The 22,803-nt window shown below is 40.3% G+C and overlaps 1 protein-coding gene across 3 annotated transcripts in view; it reads right to left on the reverse strand.

Annotated features, from left to right (window-relative positions):
- Positions 1–22,803, reverse strand: part of Cdkal1 (CDK5 regulatory subunit associated protein 1 like 1) — a 572,332-nt gene that overhangs the window by 188,902 nt on the left and 360,627 nt on the right. For all 3 annotated transcript variants that reach the window (XM_055619051.1, XM_055619049.1, XM_055619050.1), the window contains one exon: positions 8,357–8,502. In XM_055619051.1, the coding sequence (XP_055475026.1) occupies positions 8,357–8,502 (146 nt within the window). The remainder of the gene's footprint in view (positions 1–8,356; positions 8,503–22,803) is intronic.

Below are 22,803 nucleotides of genomic sequence, written 5' to 3' on the forward strand. Positions count from 1 at the left end.
ACACACACACACACACACACACACACACACACACACACACACACACATACACTTTCGCATACACATGCACACAGAGGGGTTGACTGACCTGTGCACATACCACTACATTGTTACCTAGCTTCTGGAGAAAACACTGTCCCAGAGCAGACGATTTGGATGAAGAAGGCCAAAGATGTGCACACAGAGACTGATGCTAAGCACAAAGCAAAAGATACAGAGGGGCAGTGACTGGGAGCCCCCTGCATCGCACCTGCACAGAAGACAGGGTGCCTATCATTAGGAATCCACGCTGTGAACAGAAAGGCTTTGTGTCTTATGTTCCATGTACTTTGCCCTAGAAATGATAAGTACATAGAAGGAGAAACTGGCTTAATTTAAAATTGTCACCATAAAGGTTATGCAAGAAAACATTGCTACAATATAGGACAAACTTGGACTGAAGAGATGGCTCAATGTTTAGGATTGCATACCACTCTTCAAGAAAACCAGAGTCTACTTCCCAGCGCCCACATCAAGTGGCTTGTAACTGCCTTTAATTCTAGGGCACCTGCAGTCATGTGGAACATTCACACTAAGGCCCACATATACATATGTGTGATTAAAAACTAAAATGAAAAGATATGAAAACCATTGGTACTGAGTCTTATTTGAAGATGTGCACTAGTATGCTTCATTAGGAATCTCTACAGTTTCATTTATTGAATATTTAGTGCTGACAAACGATCTCTATCTTCTAGGTTGTTTCCAGTTCTGGCTATTACAAATAAAGTGCTATGAAAATAGTTGAGCAAATGTCCTTGTTGAATGGTGGGGCATCTTTTGGGTATATTCCCAGGAGTGGTAAAGCTGGATCTATGCATGGAGAGGACCTAGACAACCTGCTCAGATGTAGTTGATTGGCAGCCCATTTTCCTTGTGGAATCCTGAGCAAGAGGTGCAGGGGCTGCCTCTGTTATGAACTCTTTGTCTGTTCTTTCATCACTTGCCCCTGGCGATGCGGGCTTGCCAGGCCACAGAGGAAGAGCATCCAGGCAGTCCTGATGAGACTTGATGAGCTATGGGCAGATGGCAAAGGAGGAGAACTCCCCTTTTCAGTGGACTAGGGGAAGGGAATAGAGAAAAAGTTGAGGAAAGGGAGCTTCAATTGGGATATATAATGAATAAATTGTAAAATAAAATAAAAGTAAAGAGAAAAAAGATTTCTCTCTTTTTCCTTGTGGTCACATTCATACACAGGTCATTATCCTCTAATTCAGGGTGCCTCAGCCTAGACTGCAAGTGACCATATAAAGGAATAGATGTTGACTCCAAGAAGAGGTTGTATATCTCCGAGAAGGCTTGTGTCATGCTAAAGATTCTGTTTAATTGCACAGCCTATTCTTGACTGATAAACTGCCATCTTAATTGCTTTTAACGTGAGCTCAGTTACTAGCTCTGTGAGTGGTCACTTCACCTCCACGTGCCTTCAACACCCTACCCTGTTAAATGGGGAAAGTAATTTCTTTCTAGTGCTACTGTAGGAATTCAATGAACTGATGCATAAACAGTCAGGTCAGTAAATTCTGCCTGGCCTCATTGTCAGTGATTAGCTAGCAGGCATCCCCAGAACACAGAGGTTCTATGGAGGCTAAATACTATATTCTAAGAAGAGGAATCTTTCAGATTTCACAAAAAGATTGGTAAAATTTCTCATGTAGGAAGAAAACTTTAACTACAGCAGAGTAAGGATACCCCTCTAAGCCTCCTTCTTAAGGGGTTCCAAAGTAAGTGGCACTCATTCATCAAACACTCATTCATCCCCACCTCCTGACAATTCCGCCCTCACTGCTGTTTTTGCAGTGGACACGTGCACACGAGCCTGCGCAGGGGGCTTTCTGAGTACATACTGAACACCGTGCTAGGATCTGGGGCAGCTAACAACAGGAGAGCATGAGGAGCTCACCATATCCTGTACGCATACACTGTACAGAGAAGCACACGCTGCACATGCTATCAAACGCTTACCTCCAGACCTAAATGTCTCACCTGCCTCCTGCTTCACAGTTCCCACAGCCTATGGTGTAGCTACAGCCTGACCCCAGGTCAGGATGAAGCCAATCCTCTTTGGGCCACAGCTGTCTCAGCTTCTATGCACTCACCCTGGGACATGCCTTCCTGGGCATTGCTTTCTAAAAACAGGGAATCCCTTTTCCTGTGCTTTCTTCTATTAAAGGAATTTGGATCATTAAAAGGCAAAAGACGGGAATTTTGGCTCCAAACATCTGCATTTTCTCAGCACCAGCCTGAACATTTTCCTGCCTTCAAACTTCCCTGAAAGTAAATTAATCAACTAAACTAATCTTCACTCAGGTTCTCTGTACACAGGCAGAATGAATCCACCAGATTCCTGACCAACATGCCCTATGAATGTTACCCAGCCGATCTCTAAATAGAGTATAAAACTTCATGAACCCAGCCCCACTGTCCATGTTTCTCTCAGCATTCTTATCTTCCAAGCTCCTACCAGAATGGCCCTTTAAGCACTTCTTTCAACATTGAGGCTTTTAACCTGAAAGTACAAACTCTTCTATATTCGACCCAAGGAAACAGTTCAAGTGGCCTAAGAACCACAGTCAAGTTAATCATGGCAGCAGCTCCAGTTCTTGTTATCAATTTCAATCTTAGCTTCTTTTCTGTTGCTATGATAAAATATGTTGAAAAAACCAACTTAGGGCAGACAGAGTTTATTCTGGCTCACAGGACACACAGTACACTCCGTGATGGTCACATTACACATGGAGTCATGTACACGTGCATGCTTTGCTCCTTTCTCTACTTAGAATCTAGGTCACAGCCACAAATGGCACTACCCACAGTGGGTGGGCCTTCCGATCTCAATGAAAGCAATAAAGATGTCCAGAGGCTCATCTGCCAGGAGAGTCTAGATTGTGTCAAACTGACAACACCATCCACCACACAATCCAGTTCACTATTTCTACCTTAATTTGTGACTTTTGTCATTATTATAGCTAATACAACTATAACAAATACAGCTAATATAAGCATATGTATGTAGGTGCACTTGTGGAAATCAAAGGATGATTTTCAAGAGTTGGTTCCCTGCTTCCAATGGGTGCGGGGTCATTTGGCTTGCATGGCAGACATTTTCACATGCTTGCTGGCCTGACCATGTCCTGAGATCAGATACCAAGGAGCTGTGTTTGACATCCACACATCCCTGTAAGATCTTCAGTCTAAGTGGACATTGCACATTTTGTCTCCTAGCTGCTGAACCCACATTGTGGTCTCCATTGCCACATCAGCAGCATAACACACTAGTCAGAGCAATGGATGAGCAATCACACAGCCTTGGTTTGCATGTAGGTTCTGCTACTAACTGCATGACCTTGGACAAATTACTCACTAGCTTTCTCCTTGATGATTAAAACTGTTAATATGTGCAAGGTTCTTGGCATACAAGTAAGTGTTCAAAAATATGTTCAGATATTGGTTTTAATGTTATTTAAATTATCATTGGTATTACTGTTGTTACAGGTATTTCATTTGTTGTTGGAACCAGAATAAAAATTACAAGCAGAAAATAATAGTCTCACCCTATTACTCATTAGTTCATTAATGCAGATTTCAAAACAAATTTTTAATCATTCCCACACGCCTAATACTCACTTGATACAGTGTAGACTAAAACCATTTGTACTGTCCATGTAGCTAAACTTTGGTGTAATTATAAGATAATATGCAGCTGAACTATGGAAGCACTGACAAAGAAAAGATGCTTATTATAAATATCCTACTTCTCAGTTCTGGATTCAGATCTGTATTTAAGGGGCATAGCATAAAGGCAGCAAAAATGTACCAAGGTTCAGGTGATGGTAGGTGTTTGTTTTCTGAAAGGATTATGCAATCATAAAGGATATAAAGTGGCAGGAATGGCATGACAATTTCTCTTAACCATGATACATAAACACATGATACAAAAAATTTACCCAGCATGCAATTTGCCAACTGTGAATGGAACTCACAATGCAAAAAAAAAAAAAAAAAATCAATGAATTTTTCTACTGATACTTGTTCCAATGAAATATATTTACTCTGTTAAAAATTCTGAAATAGCAACAAAAACGAGACCACCACATTGAAAAGCAAAACAAAGATTAAACTAGTGAACAAGACACCAGGGACACTGAAACTGCAGCCTAGTTAGAGACATGAAAAACAACATAATCCAGGAAAGCCAGAGGACACTTCTGAGGCCATTATTTCTGAGGAGCTTATTCACAGAACACCAAACACATCTGGAAATGTACCTAGAGGAAAAAATAACTAATCCTTGTTAAACTGGTCTCCAGGTTATTTTATTCTTACACATATTGCTACTTATATGTATTTTCTCCCTGTTTATTTTTTTCCTCCCGTTTTTGAGATGGGGTCTTATTTTGTAGTTCAGTCTGGTCTTGAAATTGCGGCAATCCTCCTGCCTCACCTTGCAAAAACTGGGATTACAGGCACGAGTTACCATATCCTAAAGCCACTTATATTTCTAAGTCATTAGGAATAAAACTAGATGGACTAGGTGGAAGAAAACTCAAATTTAACACACTTTATCTTTTTCCAGCATGTTCTCGAAATAGACACGCGGGGAACCCGGCCTAAAGACAGGAAGGAAAGACAACCCAGAATGTGGTAGGATGAGCGTGATTTTTGCAGCGCTCATGGGAATGACCAGGGAATCCAACCGTTTCTTAACAGGCCCCAAAATTAGGGAATCCCATTAACAGTAATATAACATAGGAAAAAAAAATGCTTAAATTGAGGATAAATACTTCAAAATTGCACAAAAAAGGGAATGATCATATTCTTAAAATCTCAGAAACATATTAAGAAGTAAAATGTATGTAAACCTATTAAAAATATAAAGGCAGATTTAAAAAAAAAAAACTGTTTATTGCTTTGTTTAACAGTTCTCTTTCATGTTCCTACAAAGCCCACTATGCATTTCAAAAACCATCAATTCATTTAAACAAAATCATCTGTTGGGTTTATATATCTGAGTAGACTTCAAGTCATATGACTCTCTGCTTGTGGTCAGCTGTTTTAAATGAGCATATTAAGTAATTTAGACACTTTTTTTTTTTTTTTTTTGCAAAGGCTGCAAGATTTAATGAATTTCCATATGCCTCAACATGTGCCAACCCTACCAGGTTATCTTCAGTCCAGCTGCTGTTATGATAATAGCTGCCAACTTTCAAACAACTGCAGAGAATAATGAATAAGCTACGAGTTGGCTCACAGGTAAACTTAGATTGCTCCCAGCTAAAATACAGGCCACTTTCAACTGTAAAAGAAAATTAATTAAAAAGAGTTCACCTCCACTCCACTGTGTGAGAAACAGGGTTCAATAAAGACCTTTGAATTTGTAGCTTAAAAGCCTGAAGCTTCAGGTAAACTCCTTAAATTTGTGGATTCCTGACTTAACGCTATAGGTTGAGGTAAAGGCTGGCTTTCTGAGCAGACAAACTGGAAAAAGCCTCATTCACAGCACAAAGATCTGAGAGCCTCATGATGCTGATGTTAAGATTCACTGCAAAAGTCCCCAAAGACTTTAGGGGAAATGAGACAAATAGCAGAAGAAATACACTTATATACATGTATGAAATTGTTAAATAACAAAATTAACCAATAAAAACAAGAGAAATAAAACAAAGAGAAGATAAAAACACCAAACAGACCAGTTTATATCAGGATAATGAGTGATCCACAGCTAGACACAGATCAGCATGTGAACCTCTCTAAGAATGAAAGTGCCATACTGGCCATTAATAAATATCAGACAAAACAATATTATTAGTCTTAGAGCACACTCTGGGACTTTAGTAATCCAAAGCAAGCACAAATCTATCTTGCATAAAGCCATGCTAGTTTTTAAAGGGGCAGGGAATGGTACAATGAAGAATACCAACCAGAGAAAATATTCCATTTATTTCCAACTTCCCATAGTAACTGAGAATTATTTCTGGGATGGATGAGCTTCCTTAAGGAGGTTGGACAAGTTGTCTTTAGCAGAGAACAGAGCTCTTTTGTGCTGCCTTCAAGAGCAGACATGGCTACTTCTCCCTAGTGTTATGGTTCTGATGAATTTTCTAAAACCATGCAAGGACTCCTTTACTTACACTGATAATGGCTTAGAGGGTAACTAGGTTTTCTCAGTTGTCATACTGGCTTCGTTGTACGGTTTTCCACATATTCTACTTGTTATCTAACCGTGAGCTCCACTATACCAGGTTTACTTCTATCCTTGCTGTATGAGGATCATGCTCAGTAAAATTTAAAGTCTCCTCTAGATGTAGACTGGCTACTGTCAACTTCATACTACATACTTGTAGCCATGAAAACTAAAGTTGTGAGATTAAATGTGTGTGTGGTATATTTTCCAGGGATCTCTGGGGTCTGAGATGCTGGAAACACTAATGGGTCCCATTAGAGCTCTTGATAATAACATCTCTAGGTAGTGAAATTAACCTTGGGAAACTCCACAAATACCACAGACAACTGAGACTACAAGGAAAAGACTCAGAGTTTATTCTGTGAAAAATGGCAAGGGATGACTTTCTAACATCTTAATGTGACTCATATCTGACCACTATACAGCTCATGGAGGCTGCAGAAAATGTTCAAGACGCAGCACATTCAACAGGCCCATCTTCAGAGCAACACAAAGACTGGGATGTTCTGTGACACTACTGCTCAGTTTAGTTGCCACAGTAATTCCCCCAAACACCTGATGACTCACTTATACAACCAGGCAGAGCGAGGTATTCAGGCCTTAGTCTCATTCCAGCAGAGTTAACCAACAAGGTACTTGGGAGGGAATCTGGTATATTCTACACAGAGAATGCTTGTCTACACTGGCAAAATATTGTGTAACATGCATGAAAAATGCATACTCTTTCCTGTTACTTTAATGCATGAAAGAAATTTCACAGCAATAATAATACACTTGCTGTTTGGGAAACCTTCTCCAGTGTCAAAGCATTTGGAAGGACTTTATTACATGAGACAAGTTTGCCTACAAAAGCAAACACCAATGCACAGAAAGGACACGGCATATATTTGGCATGAAAATCTACATTCCTTAGCCTGGGCCAGTTCTACTCAAGATCCAATAGTGTAGGAGATGGAAGGGATTTGCAACAATTGTGTATATTGAAGGCTGCACAAACTGAATGCTAGAGTTCTGCAATCCTGGAATAAATACATTACTTATTCCCAATTTGAATATTTGAACAATTCACCATATTTGTTTGAATGTATCCTACATGTCTTTATTCTTGGTGATTATAATAATCAAGACATGCCTTGAGGTGGAAAAAAAATTAAAAGTCATGCTAAAGAAAGATGAAAAGAAACAGGAGAAGATCAGAGATACCGTGTGCCATAAAAATTAGTGAGTAATTAAAGGTGGAAAAAATAATTGCTGGCAATTTGTACAAAGCAATCACACCCATGTAGGACATGGACATGGTGCAAGAGCAGGTAATTAGGAATAACAAGAGGGAGACAACAACAATAGGGGTAAAACACAAATTACAGACAGAGAGAAACACGCCACAATGTGCCAAGATAAATGACATACTCTCAGAGGTGAAGATGGTGCCCTAGAATTGAGGAGGGTCTGGGTGACCGTGGCCAGTACCTCTGTTTCCTGCCTTGTCTAATCACAGAATGCATTCCATGTTTGGAAGAGAGATTTTGAAGAACATAATTATGGGCTGCAAGTGTTTTTCTGTGGAAACAAAATTATCATTCATGTCTGAGATTGTGTAAATATGCCTTAATTTTGGTCAACAGCAATTTGAACTGAAGAAATTAGAATCCTCCAGCCTCTCTGTAAACTTCAAGCACTCAAGTTAACTATAGGGATCAGTGTGTACAAGCAAAGACATTCCAGACTGAAAATTCCAGTCAGGAGAAAAAGATCCATTCTGCAGTGACAGACTTGGTCACTTCCTCCATACAAAGCCAGCTCACAACTTCAAAGGCCACATGAAAGGAGATGTAAAGGCTAGCTAAAGGAGGGCAGGTTTTAGCCAGCGGGTCAGGTATAAAAATAATCACAATTCCAACTGCCTTTAGTAAGGCGGGCTGGCTTACACAAATCAACGCTGCTTTGTGAACTCGGGGAAGGGGAGAAAAGAAACCACATCAAGGGCCCCAAGGAAATGGAGGCTTTGAGAGCTTCCGGAGTCTCGCCCTCTGCCGTGTACCTTAAGTGTGAGGCTGGAGTAAGTGCCCAGCTGCCACACACCTCAGGAAGACAGAAAGAAATGGTTATTTTCCTAAGTGCTAGCAGACTTACTTCTCCTTGAGAAAATCCACAACTTGTTTGAAGTCAGCCACGCAGTACTCTCTCTTCATGTCCATGAGTACGCTGTCAGAGGCGGACTGCACGGGGATATGGAGGAAAGCGTAGACTCTGGGGTGGTTAAGGATTTTCGCCATTTCCTGAGAGAGATGATAGGAGAAACAGTCATCATCTTAACAAACTCGAGGCAGCACTTTCCTTCAGATCCACATATATCAGTGCTGGCGAACAAACACTCAAAAGATGGGCTGCTCTTTGTGACTCGGAGGGCTGCATGGCTGGCAGCTCCATGGTGATCCTGGGTGTCTCGTATAGCCTGCAGAGGATCCTAGAGGGAACTATGTACTTGTTCACTGTCTCTTGCATGACTTTAAAAAAAAAAATGTGAAATCAGATAAAGTCAGAGAAAAAGTATTTTTGAGTGCGTCAAAATTAGCCAGCACTCCTTCTTCCTTACAAAGAAGTTTTCTATTCTACTTGGTGATATCAACAGAAGAACTCTCAACAGTTAAACAGCTGAGACCTCACCATTTCATCTATTTGAACATAGAAAGTTCCATACTTAAGTGCAAAATGTACTTTTTCAATGTTGAAGATGAAGAAGATCCAGAGTTCTCTTCTTTCTTTTCTTTTAAATCTTTTTGTTAAAATTCAGTTTAGTTACTGAGAGTGTGTTTTGGGTATTTAGAATGGGAAAGACACAAAACCAAACAATAAAGAAAGCCCAGCTTCCTACAGCATGCCTGAGAGTAAGATAAGATAAGAGAGTAAGTAAGTTCAAAAGATAAGAAAGAAGTGGAGAGGAACGTTGAGGAGGAAGAGGTGAGAAAGGGGATCATGTGTTGCAAAAGTAAAGACAAAAAATCTGAGGGAAACAAATTATGCATGTCTGTTTTAAAACCTCTTCTGAGAAGATAAAGTAGAACCAGAAAGAATGAAAAGTCGAAGTCATGAAAGAATGTACAAAAGGTGCTGTTAACAGTGTGAGTGTGCATGCTGTATCTAGTCTTACAGGAGAGAGAACACACAGCACACAGGACAGCTGCCACCACCCTCCTGCTACACCCTTGGAACAATGTGTTGATGGGTATTATACAGCCAAAAGCCAGCTAGTGCTTCCATGACCCTTCAGTCACTTTCAAGTCAGTCACCATCCCTGCTTTTTGATGCCCATTTTCCTTCCCTTGGCTGCACATTAGCATTGTCAACAAAGCAGAAGCCAGAGGTGACTACCAATGAGACACCTTCTTAGTAGAAGCTTTGTTACTATTATTTCTTTTGAAAAGTCCCTTTCACTAAGAAATGCAGGTTACCAAATAAAGTTACTCATAACTACCCTACATCTCCTGGCCCTCTCCTGGGAATCAGTGAGCACACATGCATGGCTATGGATGGACTGCTATGAGCAGTAGTTGAGTTTCTAAGGAGGTAGCAAATTAAGCAGATGCACCTCCACGCTCAGGAGTCTGTTTGAGCAAGCACAACTTACATGTTCTCTACTGAAAATGTTGGCCCTCTGCTCTGATTCCTACCTTTCTGGTTTCTCCAAATCAAAAGATCAAGACACCCAAAGCTTGAGAGAAAGATCCGTAAGATCTGTTTTCTCAAGGGGCAGACTCAAAGGTTAAGATGTTGTTGGACATATCTATTGTGTCAAAAAGGTATCTGAACATACATGTTTGCATTTTTTGTGCCTCAAATTCCTCATCTGTGATAAGGGGACAGTGACTACACTCCCTTTACAGAGCCAGTGGGCTACTATTAAAAGGCAGTAAAATAATCCAGATATGTTTTACCAGTGAGCATGCCACTCACAAACGAAAGATACTACATACTGAGCAGTACAATAGTATCTAAAGCCTGTTTCACCAGGGCTGGGCAAAGGAAAGTGCATTTCTTGAAAGCACATGGGGTGGACACTGACTGTGGAGAGGGCACAGCTTTGGACATGACTTGCCCCTAAAACAATGTGCCAGCTTACAGAAGTCCGTAGGAACATGGTGGCCTTTTCTTCTTCTGTTCTCAAAATAAGCTTCCTTGCTAGCAGGGACCCTTTGCTTGATACTACACATTTCAAAAATTTGAAATGTAAGGCAATGGGGCACAAAATTAAAAGAGCCAGGCCCCTTGATTAAAGAAAGTGTTTCATGACCTGGGCATGACTGCAGCACAGTCAGTGACGTGCTCGCCTGTGTTCCAGCGCCAGCACCACATAAAATCAGGCATGATTATTCAGGCCTGTAATCCCAGCACCAGAGGTAGAGGAAAGAGGATCTAAATCCAAGGTCATCCTCAATACACAGCATTCTCAAGGTCATTTGTGAATTACATGAGATACCAAAGCTATTCTTAATAATGCCTGTGTTCTGCCCTGTCACAAATACCTGACAAAACAGGTTAGTACAGCACCAGCTCTGCTTTTATTCTACTGCTCCTTTGGTGCTCTTGGTAAAGGATAACCTTTGCTTCTTCTGTTTCCAAACACTTCTTCCATTCTGGTCTCTCATCAACTAGATCCCAGTGCTATCCAATGTTCCTACAGTTCTGTCTGGCAGTGATGTGAGCTCTCCAAGACTGAAAGCTACACAAGGGCAGGAGTTACATTTTACTGTTGTCTGTACAACTCAACAAGGGTTCCTATGACACTAATGATTCTTACAGGCACTGACGTATAGAGTCATATGGGTGGTGAGATGGCTCAATTGGCAAAGGTGCTTGCTGCCAAGACTGACAACCTTAGATCTGAGTTCAATTCCTTGAGATTCACATTGTGGAAGGAGACAACGGACTCTCTAAAGTTCTCCTCTAATCTATACACAAACAAGTGTACACACACACATACAAATATAAAAAAATATTCAACACAGAATCAAATTAACCACAGCAACACACACACATTTTGCATTTGCAAATATCTGTTTTATGGACATACAGTTAACATCATATATTAGTGGGATAGAATATGATGTTTTAAAGCATGCTTGCATAATAATTAGATTATATCAGAATATATCTACATTTCATAGGAAGACAGAAGTTTGATTAGTATTGAACCAGTTTGAGAAAAGCAGGTCAACAGGCATCAGCTTCCTTTAATTTTTGGAATGAGGGAAAGCATGTGTTTATATGAAGAAAATTAAAACCCAAGACTGCAAAAGTTGCCCCATTGCAGAATCTATCTCTAGGGTCGCTAGGTCTTAATGATAATATACAACCCAACAGAAAGAATCTACAGCCCACCATTGTGCTGAGGCTCACCAAAGGAATTTATAGAACAGACACAAGGTCTAGGTTCACCAATGGAACTTCCAGCCCAGTGCATAAATATGCCAAAGACCAAGGGAGAATTTTGTTCGCTGTAGTTCTATGTGTAGCTGGAGGACAGTCTGCATGAGGAGGCAGGAATATGAGTGGCACATTTATACTCAAACACATGCATGCATGGGATAGGTATATGTCTTTATGCCTTGAAGAACTTGACAACACTATTTCAACATAAGGTCACTTATAATTTAGGAGTTGATATGCCAAGGTTGATCAAAATATAGATGGCAATTATTTGACAGGCAGGGAGTGAAGAATGGCTAACCAGATCAATAAGCCAGTGTTTCTCTCCTGCGCTGTTATATGGAGCTGTCTTCTTAGAAAACAGAAATTACACCCATGTTTATTATATATTTCTGAACTCAAAATATCAAGAAAAAGCAATAAACTGAGTGCAAAAGGCTCAATCTGAAAGGGCAACCTGGTGAGTGCGCACATTTTAAAACAACTGTTGAGTGTTATCTTTGTTGCACTGCAGTCATCAGAGCCTGTCTGATTTTGGAATGTCTATACCACCAATTCATGTCTGAGTACGTCTGAGTACTGATGAGCTAGAAAGGTAGCTCAGCAGTAAAGAGCACATACTTCTTTTCTTCAGGCCCCAGGTTCAGTTCCTAGGTGGTGCAACTACAGTGCCAGGGAATCGAACACCCTGATCTGAGCCTAGGCACTTGCACTCGTGTGCACACAGCCCACACAGATACATCTGTTCTGACCTCCATGGTTAAAAAGAATAGAGAGGAGTACAGAAACTATATATCAATGATAAAATGTGACATTTATCTTTCTGTATCTGCATTACCTTACTGAGTTACCTCACATCCATCCATTTCCCTGTGAATTTCATTTTTCTTTACAGCTGAATAAAATTCCATCGTGCATAGATGCCATATTTTTATCTATTCAGTAGCTGATATACATCTAGGCTGTTTCCATGACCTAGCTATTGCGAGTAGAGTAGAAATGAACTTGTTGTTTTACCGTGATGATACATATATTAGCCACTTTCATTATGCATAAAATTCAGTGCCATCAAGCATAGCCACAAAGTGAAACAACTGTCACATGTTATCTGTAGAGGAATTTTAATGCAGTACATGGCTGTTCTAGCAAGAAATCACATCCAAAGGCCTTAGAGGTCTGTGTGATCTGGCTGGAATATGAACACGCCTTTAATCCAGGAGACAGAGGCAAGCAGATGTAAGTTCAATGCCAGCCTGGTATAGAGCAAGTTTCAGGTAAAGAAAAGCTTAGGTCCAGGTGTAGTGGTACATGCCTTTAATCCCAAACAACAAAGGTAAAGTTAGTTTGTAAAAAGAAGTACCCATGTTTGAAAATGATGTTTAATTGAGTGGCAGAAAAGGTAACAGATCACAGAAGACTTGATAGACTAGGATACCCCCAACTCTCAAAAGAAGAGAGAGGAAAGAAAAGCCACTTAAGGGGCAGTGGAGAGGGAGAGAAGGCAGATTTATTAGGCCAGGAATAGACAGACAGGTTGCAGAGACAGAACACAGTTGAAGACTGAATGAGCGAGGGAGGGAGAAGGAGCCAAAAGATTAGAAAAGATTGCTGGAGTTTGTTTGAAGCCAAGCAGAGCACTTCAGGGGCCAAGAGAGAAGCCAGACTGAATCAGTCAGCTGGGAGAGGAGTTTGAGCCAGAAGAGCTGAATTGAACCACCCAGCTCAGAAAGAACAAGAAATTATAAGGCAATAAGTCCCAGAGGCTGAAACATCCTAGGCCTAGGTTAGATTGTACGGAGGCTAGAAGCTTCCAGGACTAGGCCTAGATTAGCAGAGAGAGGCAATAAGCCTCCAAGGTAACAATTACCTTAGGATAATAGACGTTAATTTTACAGTTATCTATGTCCCAAAAGTTTTATTATTCCAAATTAAAACTGAGCACATTCAAGATCAAAACTATATTCCCTTCTCCTTGGGATCTGAAAACACCTCTTTCCTTTGGGTCTACATCTCTGAGGACTCCAATCACTATATATGGAATCACACAGTCTGTGATTGTTTCATCTCTGGTATATTTTATTTTACAGAATCTTCCAACGTCCATTTCTGTTGTAGCAATTCACATTCTTGCTTTCTCTCTCTTAGGTGGCTGATGGGTCAAATTCCACAGTCAGAGGACACGGTACAGATTGCACGCACACATTTCTCTATCCTGCAATTTCATCAGTGTCTTCATACCCAAAGGCTATAAACAGTTTTATGTCTCTATTTCCCTGATCTCTAATTGTATATCAATCAAGTATCAAAATGTTGCACTTACTATCTATGTGATTATATAAATGAGGGGGTATTACAACCTGTTTACATGATTGCTCCAGTGAGTACTGCAAGAACTGCAGGAGAATATTCAAAACAGCAGTGCCCCAGTGCTGGATGATCCCGTTCTGAAGTCACCTTCAACACTGACAAAGTCATCGTGCCCCCATAGAAGACAACCAGAAACATATTTCATCCATGGCTTCATTAATAGCGTCAGAGCAGCATCGAGTCAATCAGCAGGGCCCACATTTCCTCTCAGCAAGTGAGCAATCAATCACCATAATAGCATCAGAAAGCAAAGGAGAGAGCTTGAACTGGGGGCAATCCCCAGTCCTGGTGTCCCAAATAGAAAGGCCTGGTTATTGTGAATGGATTCTAATTTATATGTGAACTTAGTTTCATTATAACAGGATGTTGGCTTTTAAACTATAAAGAGTTAACATTTTTCAGGATTTGAGCTAAAATAGGTTGAGGAAAAATGTCTGTCCTAATTAGCTTTCACAAAAACACTCAAGGACTTCAGCACACCTTCATCTTCCCACATCTCAGTGTCAAGGCCAAGACCACACTTTACATTACAAAGATAAAAATACACATTTCTATACCAATGTCAAAATGCTAAAAGCTGAAGACACACACACAGGCATGCGCGCACACACACTAGTTTTCACCTGATATCATCAGGGTTTACCTTATATTCAAGTTATTTCTCTGTTCTCAAAGTAGGCTGGTAATAGGGAAGTGGGGTAGTGGAACTAGGAAAAGATAGGGAAGCAGTTTGGGTGAATATTGTCAAAACCAGTTGTATGAATATGTAACGTCTCAAAGAATAACAATGTTATATTAAAAAATTGTGGCGATAGTGGCATAAATCTTTAAGTATATTAAAATTCATGGATTGAATGCAAACCAACAGTTAATTTCACCTTATTAGTTTTAAAATAAAATAACAAGCCTAGCAGGGCAATGTGTTTTTATTCAAACACTCTATATGATGAACAGATATACTTCCAAGAAGAAATAATCCTCTTATAATTTCCCTTTTTGCATTTTCGAAAAGACTGAAGCTACAAAACACACCATAAACAAATCAATAACTGATCAGTTTAATGGGTAAAGGTCAAGCCAGTTAAATTAAGTGTTCAGCTGAGAAAGCTCAACTAGCTTCTATTAAACATGACATAAATAATTAAGGAATCTAATGGAAAGGCAGATGCAAAAGATTTGTTTTAAAATATTTACATCATTTATCACTTGTCTGATTGTCCAATTTGAAGCTTATCTTAGAAAATATTTGTTTCCCATTTTTGGCAAAACACATACTTTAGTCTGATAACTTACCTACTTTAGTTACAAGTTACTTGCTAAGGAAATGCAGCAGCTAAGCAAGTATTTATTCAGCATCAAATATGTTCCAGGATTAGCCAGGCAGACAGAGACTCTGTGTATTTCAGAAATGGGTGCCAAGGCAACTGCCTTGCGTGACAGTGGTGCACCAGTTATATCAAGTGCTCTACTGAAAAGCTCACAGCATGCAATTCAACTTCCATCCCACATTTCTAAACAGAAATCCTGATGCTTTGACAGTGGCTGTGTTCCCACTGGTCAAATATTCTAGAAGAAGAGACCTTGAATGAATAAGGACAGAAACTCCAGGTGTTAGTGGTTATCCTGTGTTTCATTTCAGTCTCAATTTAGAGATGTAAGCAGCTTAGTGATGGACAACAGTTATTGCATAGTGAGAGCAGGGGCAAATTTCCTTGGTAGCTACTATGATTTTCTTGTACAACATACTGTACGTTATCTTTCCTGTCTGTGATAGCTGATGTTAGTAGACAGCTTGACCAGGCTCAGAGACACCTATAAAAAAAACTGGCAAAATATGCCTTATCCAGATTATAAAAGCAAAAGACTTGAGAAAATACTATTTCAAGGTGTACATGTAACAGTGGTTCCAGAAGATACTAGTGTTTAAATCATTAGATTAATAGTAATTCAAGTTCATCAATGGGCAATCATCATCTGATCTATCAGGGAGCCAAACCAAATACACTGCAGAAGGGGAAAAAAATCCCCTCTTCTTTTTTTTTATTTTAATTTTATTTTATTAATTACACTTTATTCCCAAATAAGATTTTCCCCCCATAAATCCCTCTCTCCTCCCCTCCCGGTCCCACCCTCCCTCCCCCTTCTTCACGCATGCCCCTCCCCAAGTCCACTGATAGGGGAGGTCCTCCTCTCCTTCCTTCTGATCTTAGTCTATCAGATCACATCAGAAGTGGCTGCATTGTCATCTTCTGTAGCCTGGTAAGACTGCTCTCCCCTCAGGGGGAGGTGATCAAAGAGCAGGCCAATCAGATTGTGTCGGAGGCAGTACCTCTTCCCATTACTATGTCACCCACATAGACACTAAACTGCCATGGATTACATCTGCGCAGGGGTTCTAGGTTATCTCCATACCTGGTACTTGGTTGGAGTATGGGTCTCTGGGAAGACCCCTGTGTTCAAATTTTCTGGTTCTGTTGCTCTTCTTGTGGGGTTCCTGTCCTCTCCATAACCTACTATTTCCCACTTCTTACATAAGATTCCATGCACTCTGCCCAACAGTTGGCCATAAAGTCTCAGCATCTGCTTTGATAGTCTTCAGGGCAGAGTCTTTCAGAGGCCCTCTGTGGCAGCTTCCTAGGTTGTTTCCTGCTTTTTTCTTCTTCTGATGTCCATCCTCTTTGCCTTTCGGGATAGGGATTGAGTGTTTTAGTCAGGGTCTTCTCTCTTGATTAGTTTCTTATAGAGCAACAGTTATAAAAACTGCATGGTACTGGCAGAGAAACAGAATGGTGGATCAATGGAACCGAACAGAAGACCCAGAAATAAACCCACATACTTATGGACACTCGATCTTTGACAAAGATGCCAAAACCATACAATGGAAAAAAGATAGCACCTTCAACAAATGGTGCTGGTCCAACTGGGTGTCTACAAGTAGAAAAATGCAAATAGATCCACACTTATCACCCTGCACAAAACTGAAGTCCAAGTGGATCAAAGACTTCAACATAAAACCAGACACATTAAATTGGCTAGAAAAAAAAAGTGGGGAATACCCTAGAACTCATTGGCACAGGGGACAACTTCCTGAACAGAACACCAACAGCACAGGCTCTAAGATCAACAATCAATAAATGGGACCTCATGAAACTGAAAAGCTTCTGTAAAGCAAAGGACACCGTGATCAAAACAAAACGACTGCCTACAGATTGGGAAAGAATCTTCACCAACCCTTTATCTGACAGAGGGCTAATATCCAGCATATATAAAGAACTAAAGAAGCTGAAAAGCAGCAAACCAAGTAATGCAATTAAAAATGGGGAACAGAGCTAAACAGAGAATTCTCTGTAGAGGAATATAGAATGGCACAAAAACACTTAAAGAAATGCTCAACCTCATTAGCCATCAGGGAAATGCAAATCAAAACAACCCTGAGATTTCACCTTACACCCATCAGAATGGCCAAGATGAAAAACTCAAGTGACAACACATGCTGGAGAGGCTGTGGAGAAAGGACAACTCTCCTCCACTGCTGGTGGGAATGTAAACTTGTACAACCACTCTGGAAATCAATTTGGCGCTTTCTCAGACAAACAGGAATAGCGCTTCCTTAAGATCCAGCCATACCACTCCTACGCATATATCCAAAAGAGGCTCAAGTACATAGTAAGGACATTTGCTCAACCATGTTTGTATCAGCCTTATTTGTAATAGCCAGAAGCTGGAAACAGCCCAGATGCCCCTCAACTGAAGAATGGATGCAGAAATTGTGGTACATCTACACAATGGAGTATTACTCAGCAATGAAAAATAAGGAAATCATGAAATTTGCAGGTAAATGGTGGGACCTGGAAAGGATCATCCTGAGTGAGCTGTCCCAGAAGCAGAAAGACACACACGGTATATACTCACTCATATAGACCTATAGGATAAACCCACTAAAATCCCCTCTTCTGGAGGGCTGAGATTTCCAGGTCTTTCTCTCAGGTAGAGAAGCCCCTGCTCCCAGGCCTTTGGACACCTAGGAACACACTAGTAGCTATGTGGTGCTTGGGTCTTCGGATTAAATGAATCAGACCATCAGCATCCCTACCTCTCAAGATTCAGAGTCCTCCATGAATTGTGATAGTTAAATCTCTACTAAACATTTATCTATGTGTTACTCTACATAGATGGTGTTTGAATACACATGCAATAGCCTATGTTTCTCTGGAATATTCTGGATAATAAACTTTATAGGTGAATGACATACTTATTTTATGGGTAAAATAGCTTAGCATTCAGAAGTTTCTAGACTAGTGTGTCTATAATTAAGAGTAAGCTGGTGCACTGGAGAGATGGCTCAGTGGTTAAGAGCACTGGCTGCTCTTTCAGAGGTCCTGAGTTCAATTCTCAGCAACCACATGTTGGCTGACAACCATCTACACCCTCTACTGCCCCCTTTTGGTAGGTAGATGCACATGCAGATAGAGCACTGATGTGCATAAAATAAATAAATAAAATCTTTAAAAAAAAAAGAGTAAGCTGGTTATCTGGAAAGGCAAGTTTATCAGTAATAATGGCAGACTAGGAAGGAAACACAGTTTTTTATTTTCATTAGTGTATATTAACTGCACATAATGATGGGGCTCTTTGTGACATCTGAATTCAAGCACACTATCTACCATCCCATTAGCCTCTCCTATTCCTCCCTTGTGTTGGCCCTGCCACTGGTCTACTGCCTCTTTCCAGGTATTAAAAAAAAAAAAAAATTAACTATTTAATTGGTTGCAAGAGTTTTTACCCCACAGAGTACTAAATTTGGATGATAAACAAAACACTTTCTAATTAAATTTCAGGAAGAAATGATCAAGTAAAATAAAAATGGAGGCCACAGTGTACAAATTCAAAGTCAACCATCTTTAAATAACCATAAAGTCATGCTGATCCCCTCTGAAACATGCCAATCCTAAACACAAAAGTCTAATCTAGGGTTTGTCACATTACATTCACTCAATCATAATTGAGTGAAATTAATTCAACTGACTAAGATAAGTCAACATAGACGGTTTTATTTGCCTTAAAAAGTCATCATCGACAGCTAGTTTCTTTTTTAAAAACATATAATAAACGCTTGGAATTTTATTTGTTGCATACATACCTTATTGTGTTAAAATACAAAGCTATACTTCCCATAAAGCAATCCAAGGATTGGCAGTCAGTTCTTTCTCTTCATCTCTAACATTATTCATATTTGAGCCCCAGTTTGATGTCATTGAGAGGCTAGGACAGAAGGATCTCAAGCACAAGCCAGTCTGCACCACACAGTGAGAGTCTTTATGAAAAGTATGATTTAAAGTATAGGTGAAAGAATGCAAGACTGGGAGACTAGCCAATATAGTCAATCTATTTACTATTTTATCCAATAAGCTGACTGCTAGATATTTTATCAAAATAATTCTGAAGAGAACTGTTTACTTGATAGTTGATTTATAGACTACTGTAAATTAAATTTGTTATGCTATTTAGGAAAAAGGATACATCACATAATTAGTGCATACAACAGTGGAAAAGACCCCCTAAAGATAAGTAATTTTCTCTATTATAAATATAACACATTTTTACATTAAAAACCTAAGAAAATGGAGAAATATAGAAGACAAACTATTAATTGCCACCATCACCACCCTGGGAAAAGGGGGTCAGGATTCATACTCTATAGCCCAGGCTGGCCTTGAACTTTGGATCTTTTTGCCTCCCAGTGCTAGAATGACAGGTGTGCACCACTGTAATTGGCATAATCATTAATTAAAGAAAACTTCAATTCTCTTAAAATAAAAGAGAATTTCAATTCATCCCGAAACTTCCAATATAAAATTATATAGGTTACAGATGCTTTTGTAGAACATGGCGGTGCATGCCTCTAATCCTAGCACTCTACACAGAATGAGTTTGGCACAAGCTAGGTTTATATCCAAAGCCAGGTTGCAGGCTAGACAGAGCTACAGAGTCAAACCATGTCTTAACAACCAAAAAACATACAAACAACAAAACAGACAGTATTCTTAACAGTATACCATTAAGGTGTTTCCAAATGTGGGAAGAAGCCCTTCTACTCAGGCCCTTGCCAGCCAAGCACTAACACAGCAGAAATTCATGAAGCTTCTACAGTAGCATAACCAGAGAAATCTGAATATGCAAATAACAAAGGTGCCTCACATTTGTGCAGAAGGTACACCATATAACAGCCATCACTGGAGCTATCGTGAAACAGTTGCAAAAACCAATACAAAAAAAAAAAAAAAAACAAAAAAAAACAAACTTCTTTGTTAGAGAAGACCGTATGAGCAAAAAGGAAAAGTAGAAAGGAGAAATGAGCAATTCTCTTTTTTTTTTTAATTTTTTATTAATTACACTTTATTCATTTTGTATCCCCCCATAAACCCCTCCCTCCTCCCCTGCCGATCCCATCCTCCCTCCCCTTTCTGCATGCATGCCACTCCCCAAGTCCACTGATAGGGGAGGTTCTCCTCTTCTTTCTGATCTTAGTCTATCAGTTCTCATCAAAAGTGGCTGCATTGTCCTCTACTGTGGCCTGGTAAGGCTGCTCCCCCGTCAGGGGGCAGTGATCAACGAGCAGGCCAATCAGATTATGTCAGAGGCAGTCCCTCTTCCCATTACTATGTAACCCACTTGGACACTGAACTGCCATGGGCTATACCTGTGCAGGGGTTCCAGGTCATCTCCACGAATAGTCCTTGGTTGGAGTATGATTTACTGGGAAGTTCCCTGTGTTCAAATTATCTTGTTCTGTTGTTCTGCTTGTGAAGTTCCCGTCCCCTCCAGCTCTTACTATTTCCCACTTCTTACATAAAATTCCATTCACTCTGCCCATCAGTTGGCCCTCAGGCTCAGCATCTGCTTTGACAGTCTATACTGCAGAAGCTTTCAGAGGCCCTCTGTGGCAGGTTTCAAGGTTGTTTCCTGTTTTCTTCTGGCTTTCAGAGGCCCTCTGTAGCATTTGCTCAACCATGTTTGTAATAGCCAGAAGCTGGAAACAGCCCAGATGCCCCTCAACTGAAGAATGGATGCAGAAACTGTGGTACATCTATACAATAGAGTATTACTCAGCAACTGAAGTTGTCCCAGAAGCAAAAAGACACACGGTATATACTCACTCATATAAACATACAACATAGGATAAACCACTTCTAGGCATATACCCAAAAGAGGCTCAAGTACACAAAAAGGACATTTGCCCAACCATGTTTGTAGCAGCTTTATTTGTAATAGCCAGAAGCTGGAAACAGCCCAGATGCCCCTCAACTGAAGAATGGATGCAGAAACTGTGGTACATCTATACAATGGAGTATTACCCAGCAATGAAAAATAAGGAAATCATGAAATTTGCAGGTAAATGGTGGGACCTGGAAAGGATCATCTTGAGTGAGTTGTCCCAGAAGCAAAAAGACACGCATGATATATACTCATTCATATAAACATACAACATAGAATAAACCCACTAAAATCTGTACATCTAAACAAACTAAGCAAAAGAGAGGACCCTAACTAAAATGTTCAATCCCCATCCTGAAAGGCAAAGAGGATGGACATCAGAAGAGCAATTCTCTTAATTTAAAGTCTTATAAACATGTACCATGAGAAGTCCTTCACTGGCTGGATTCAAGAGAACAAGGACAGTTGTGAGTCTTTGCCAAATCACAAATAATTAGTGATGATGTGGCCCAGAAAACCATGCTCTTAAGAGTATATCACTTAGGCCTGCAGTAAACTTTGCTTAAAGGAAGGTTTCAGATTGCCTGAAGAGTAAGGTGACTCCTGGCCCTCAGACTTAGGGACTCCCTCTAAAGTTCCCTTAACTGGCAGAGGAAAATTCTTCCCAAAGAAACAGTATTTTGATCTCCCTCCCTGAAATCTCAATGCTAGTCATTACAGAAAAGATTATGTGCCAGACTCAATGCTCATTTCCAGGCAGACATTACTTGGATTCTGCTGGGGCAGCTTTGGAAGGTATGTATCACCCACCTGGTCCCACCTGCCACTGTTGCCTGCCACAGGAGACCAAGGTTCAAGAGAAGTTCCTCTGAGGAGCAAATTCAAATCGAGGCCCAACAGAAAGGCAGGGACCATCTGGGCACTATGAGAGGGAAAAGGAAGTTCCTCACTGGGAGCCAGCAACAGATGAAGAATTCTAGTACAATTTGCAAATGCTGGAGGCCTTCTCCCTCCCCAGATGTAAGCTAGCCACTTTCTAAGTATCTCAACAGAGACTCCAGGACATGTACTACACCACCTGTGCAATTCTAATGGCTTCCGTTTTCATCTACCAGAATACAGTTCCACCCAAGGCATCTCAGGAACCACCTCATGGCCCTTTCCTATCAAAAGGAAGAGGGTTTTTAGATTCTGAGATAGGACTTGAGCCAAAAAGGTATATTTGGCTAATACTAAGACAGAATTGCTTACTCTTTCTTGAGGACTCTGGACCCAGGCTTGACATGATTTACTTTCTGCAACCCTTTATTTGAGGCAACCATACTGACCACCCTTAATCTCTTAGATGTTATCTTCTTTTCTTAAGAGTATAGCTCTTTCTCAACACTTGTGTGTAAGCTTTGTCTTTAATAAATCCCACCTCTGCTTTACTTTACCAAACAGTCTTGAAATTATTTCCAGCATTGAAACTATACAGAACTCCACTTTGGTGGTCTGAGTTGACATCCTTAAAAATACAGAGAACTAACTCCTGAAGCTACTGAGGGGGGCAGTGTGGCGCTGTGTCTCTG

The sequence above is a fragment of the Psammomys obesus genome, unplaced genomic scaffold (genome assembly GCF_907164565.1).
Source record: "Psammomys obesus unplaced genomic scaffold, mPsaObe1.curated_primary_1811, whole genome shotgun sequence".
NCBI classification, from domain to species: Eukaryota; Metazoa; Chordata; class Mammalia; order Rodentia; family Muridae; genus Psammomys; species Psammomys obesus.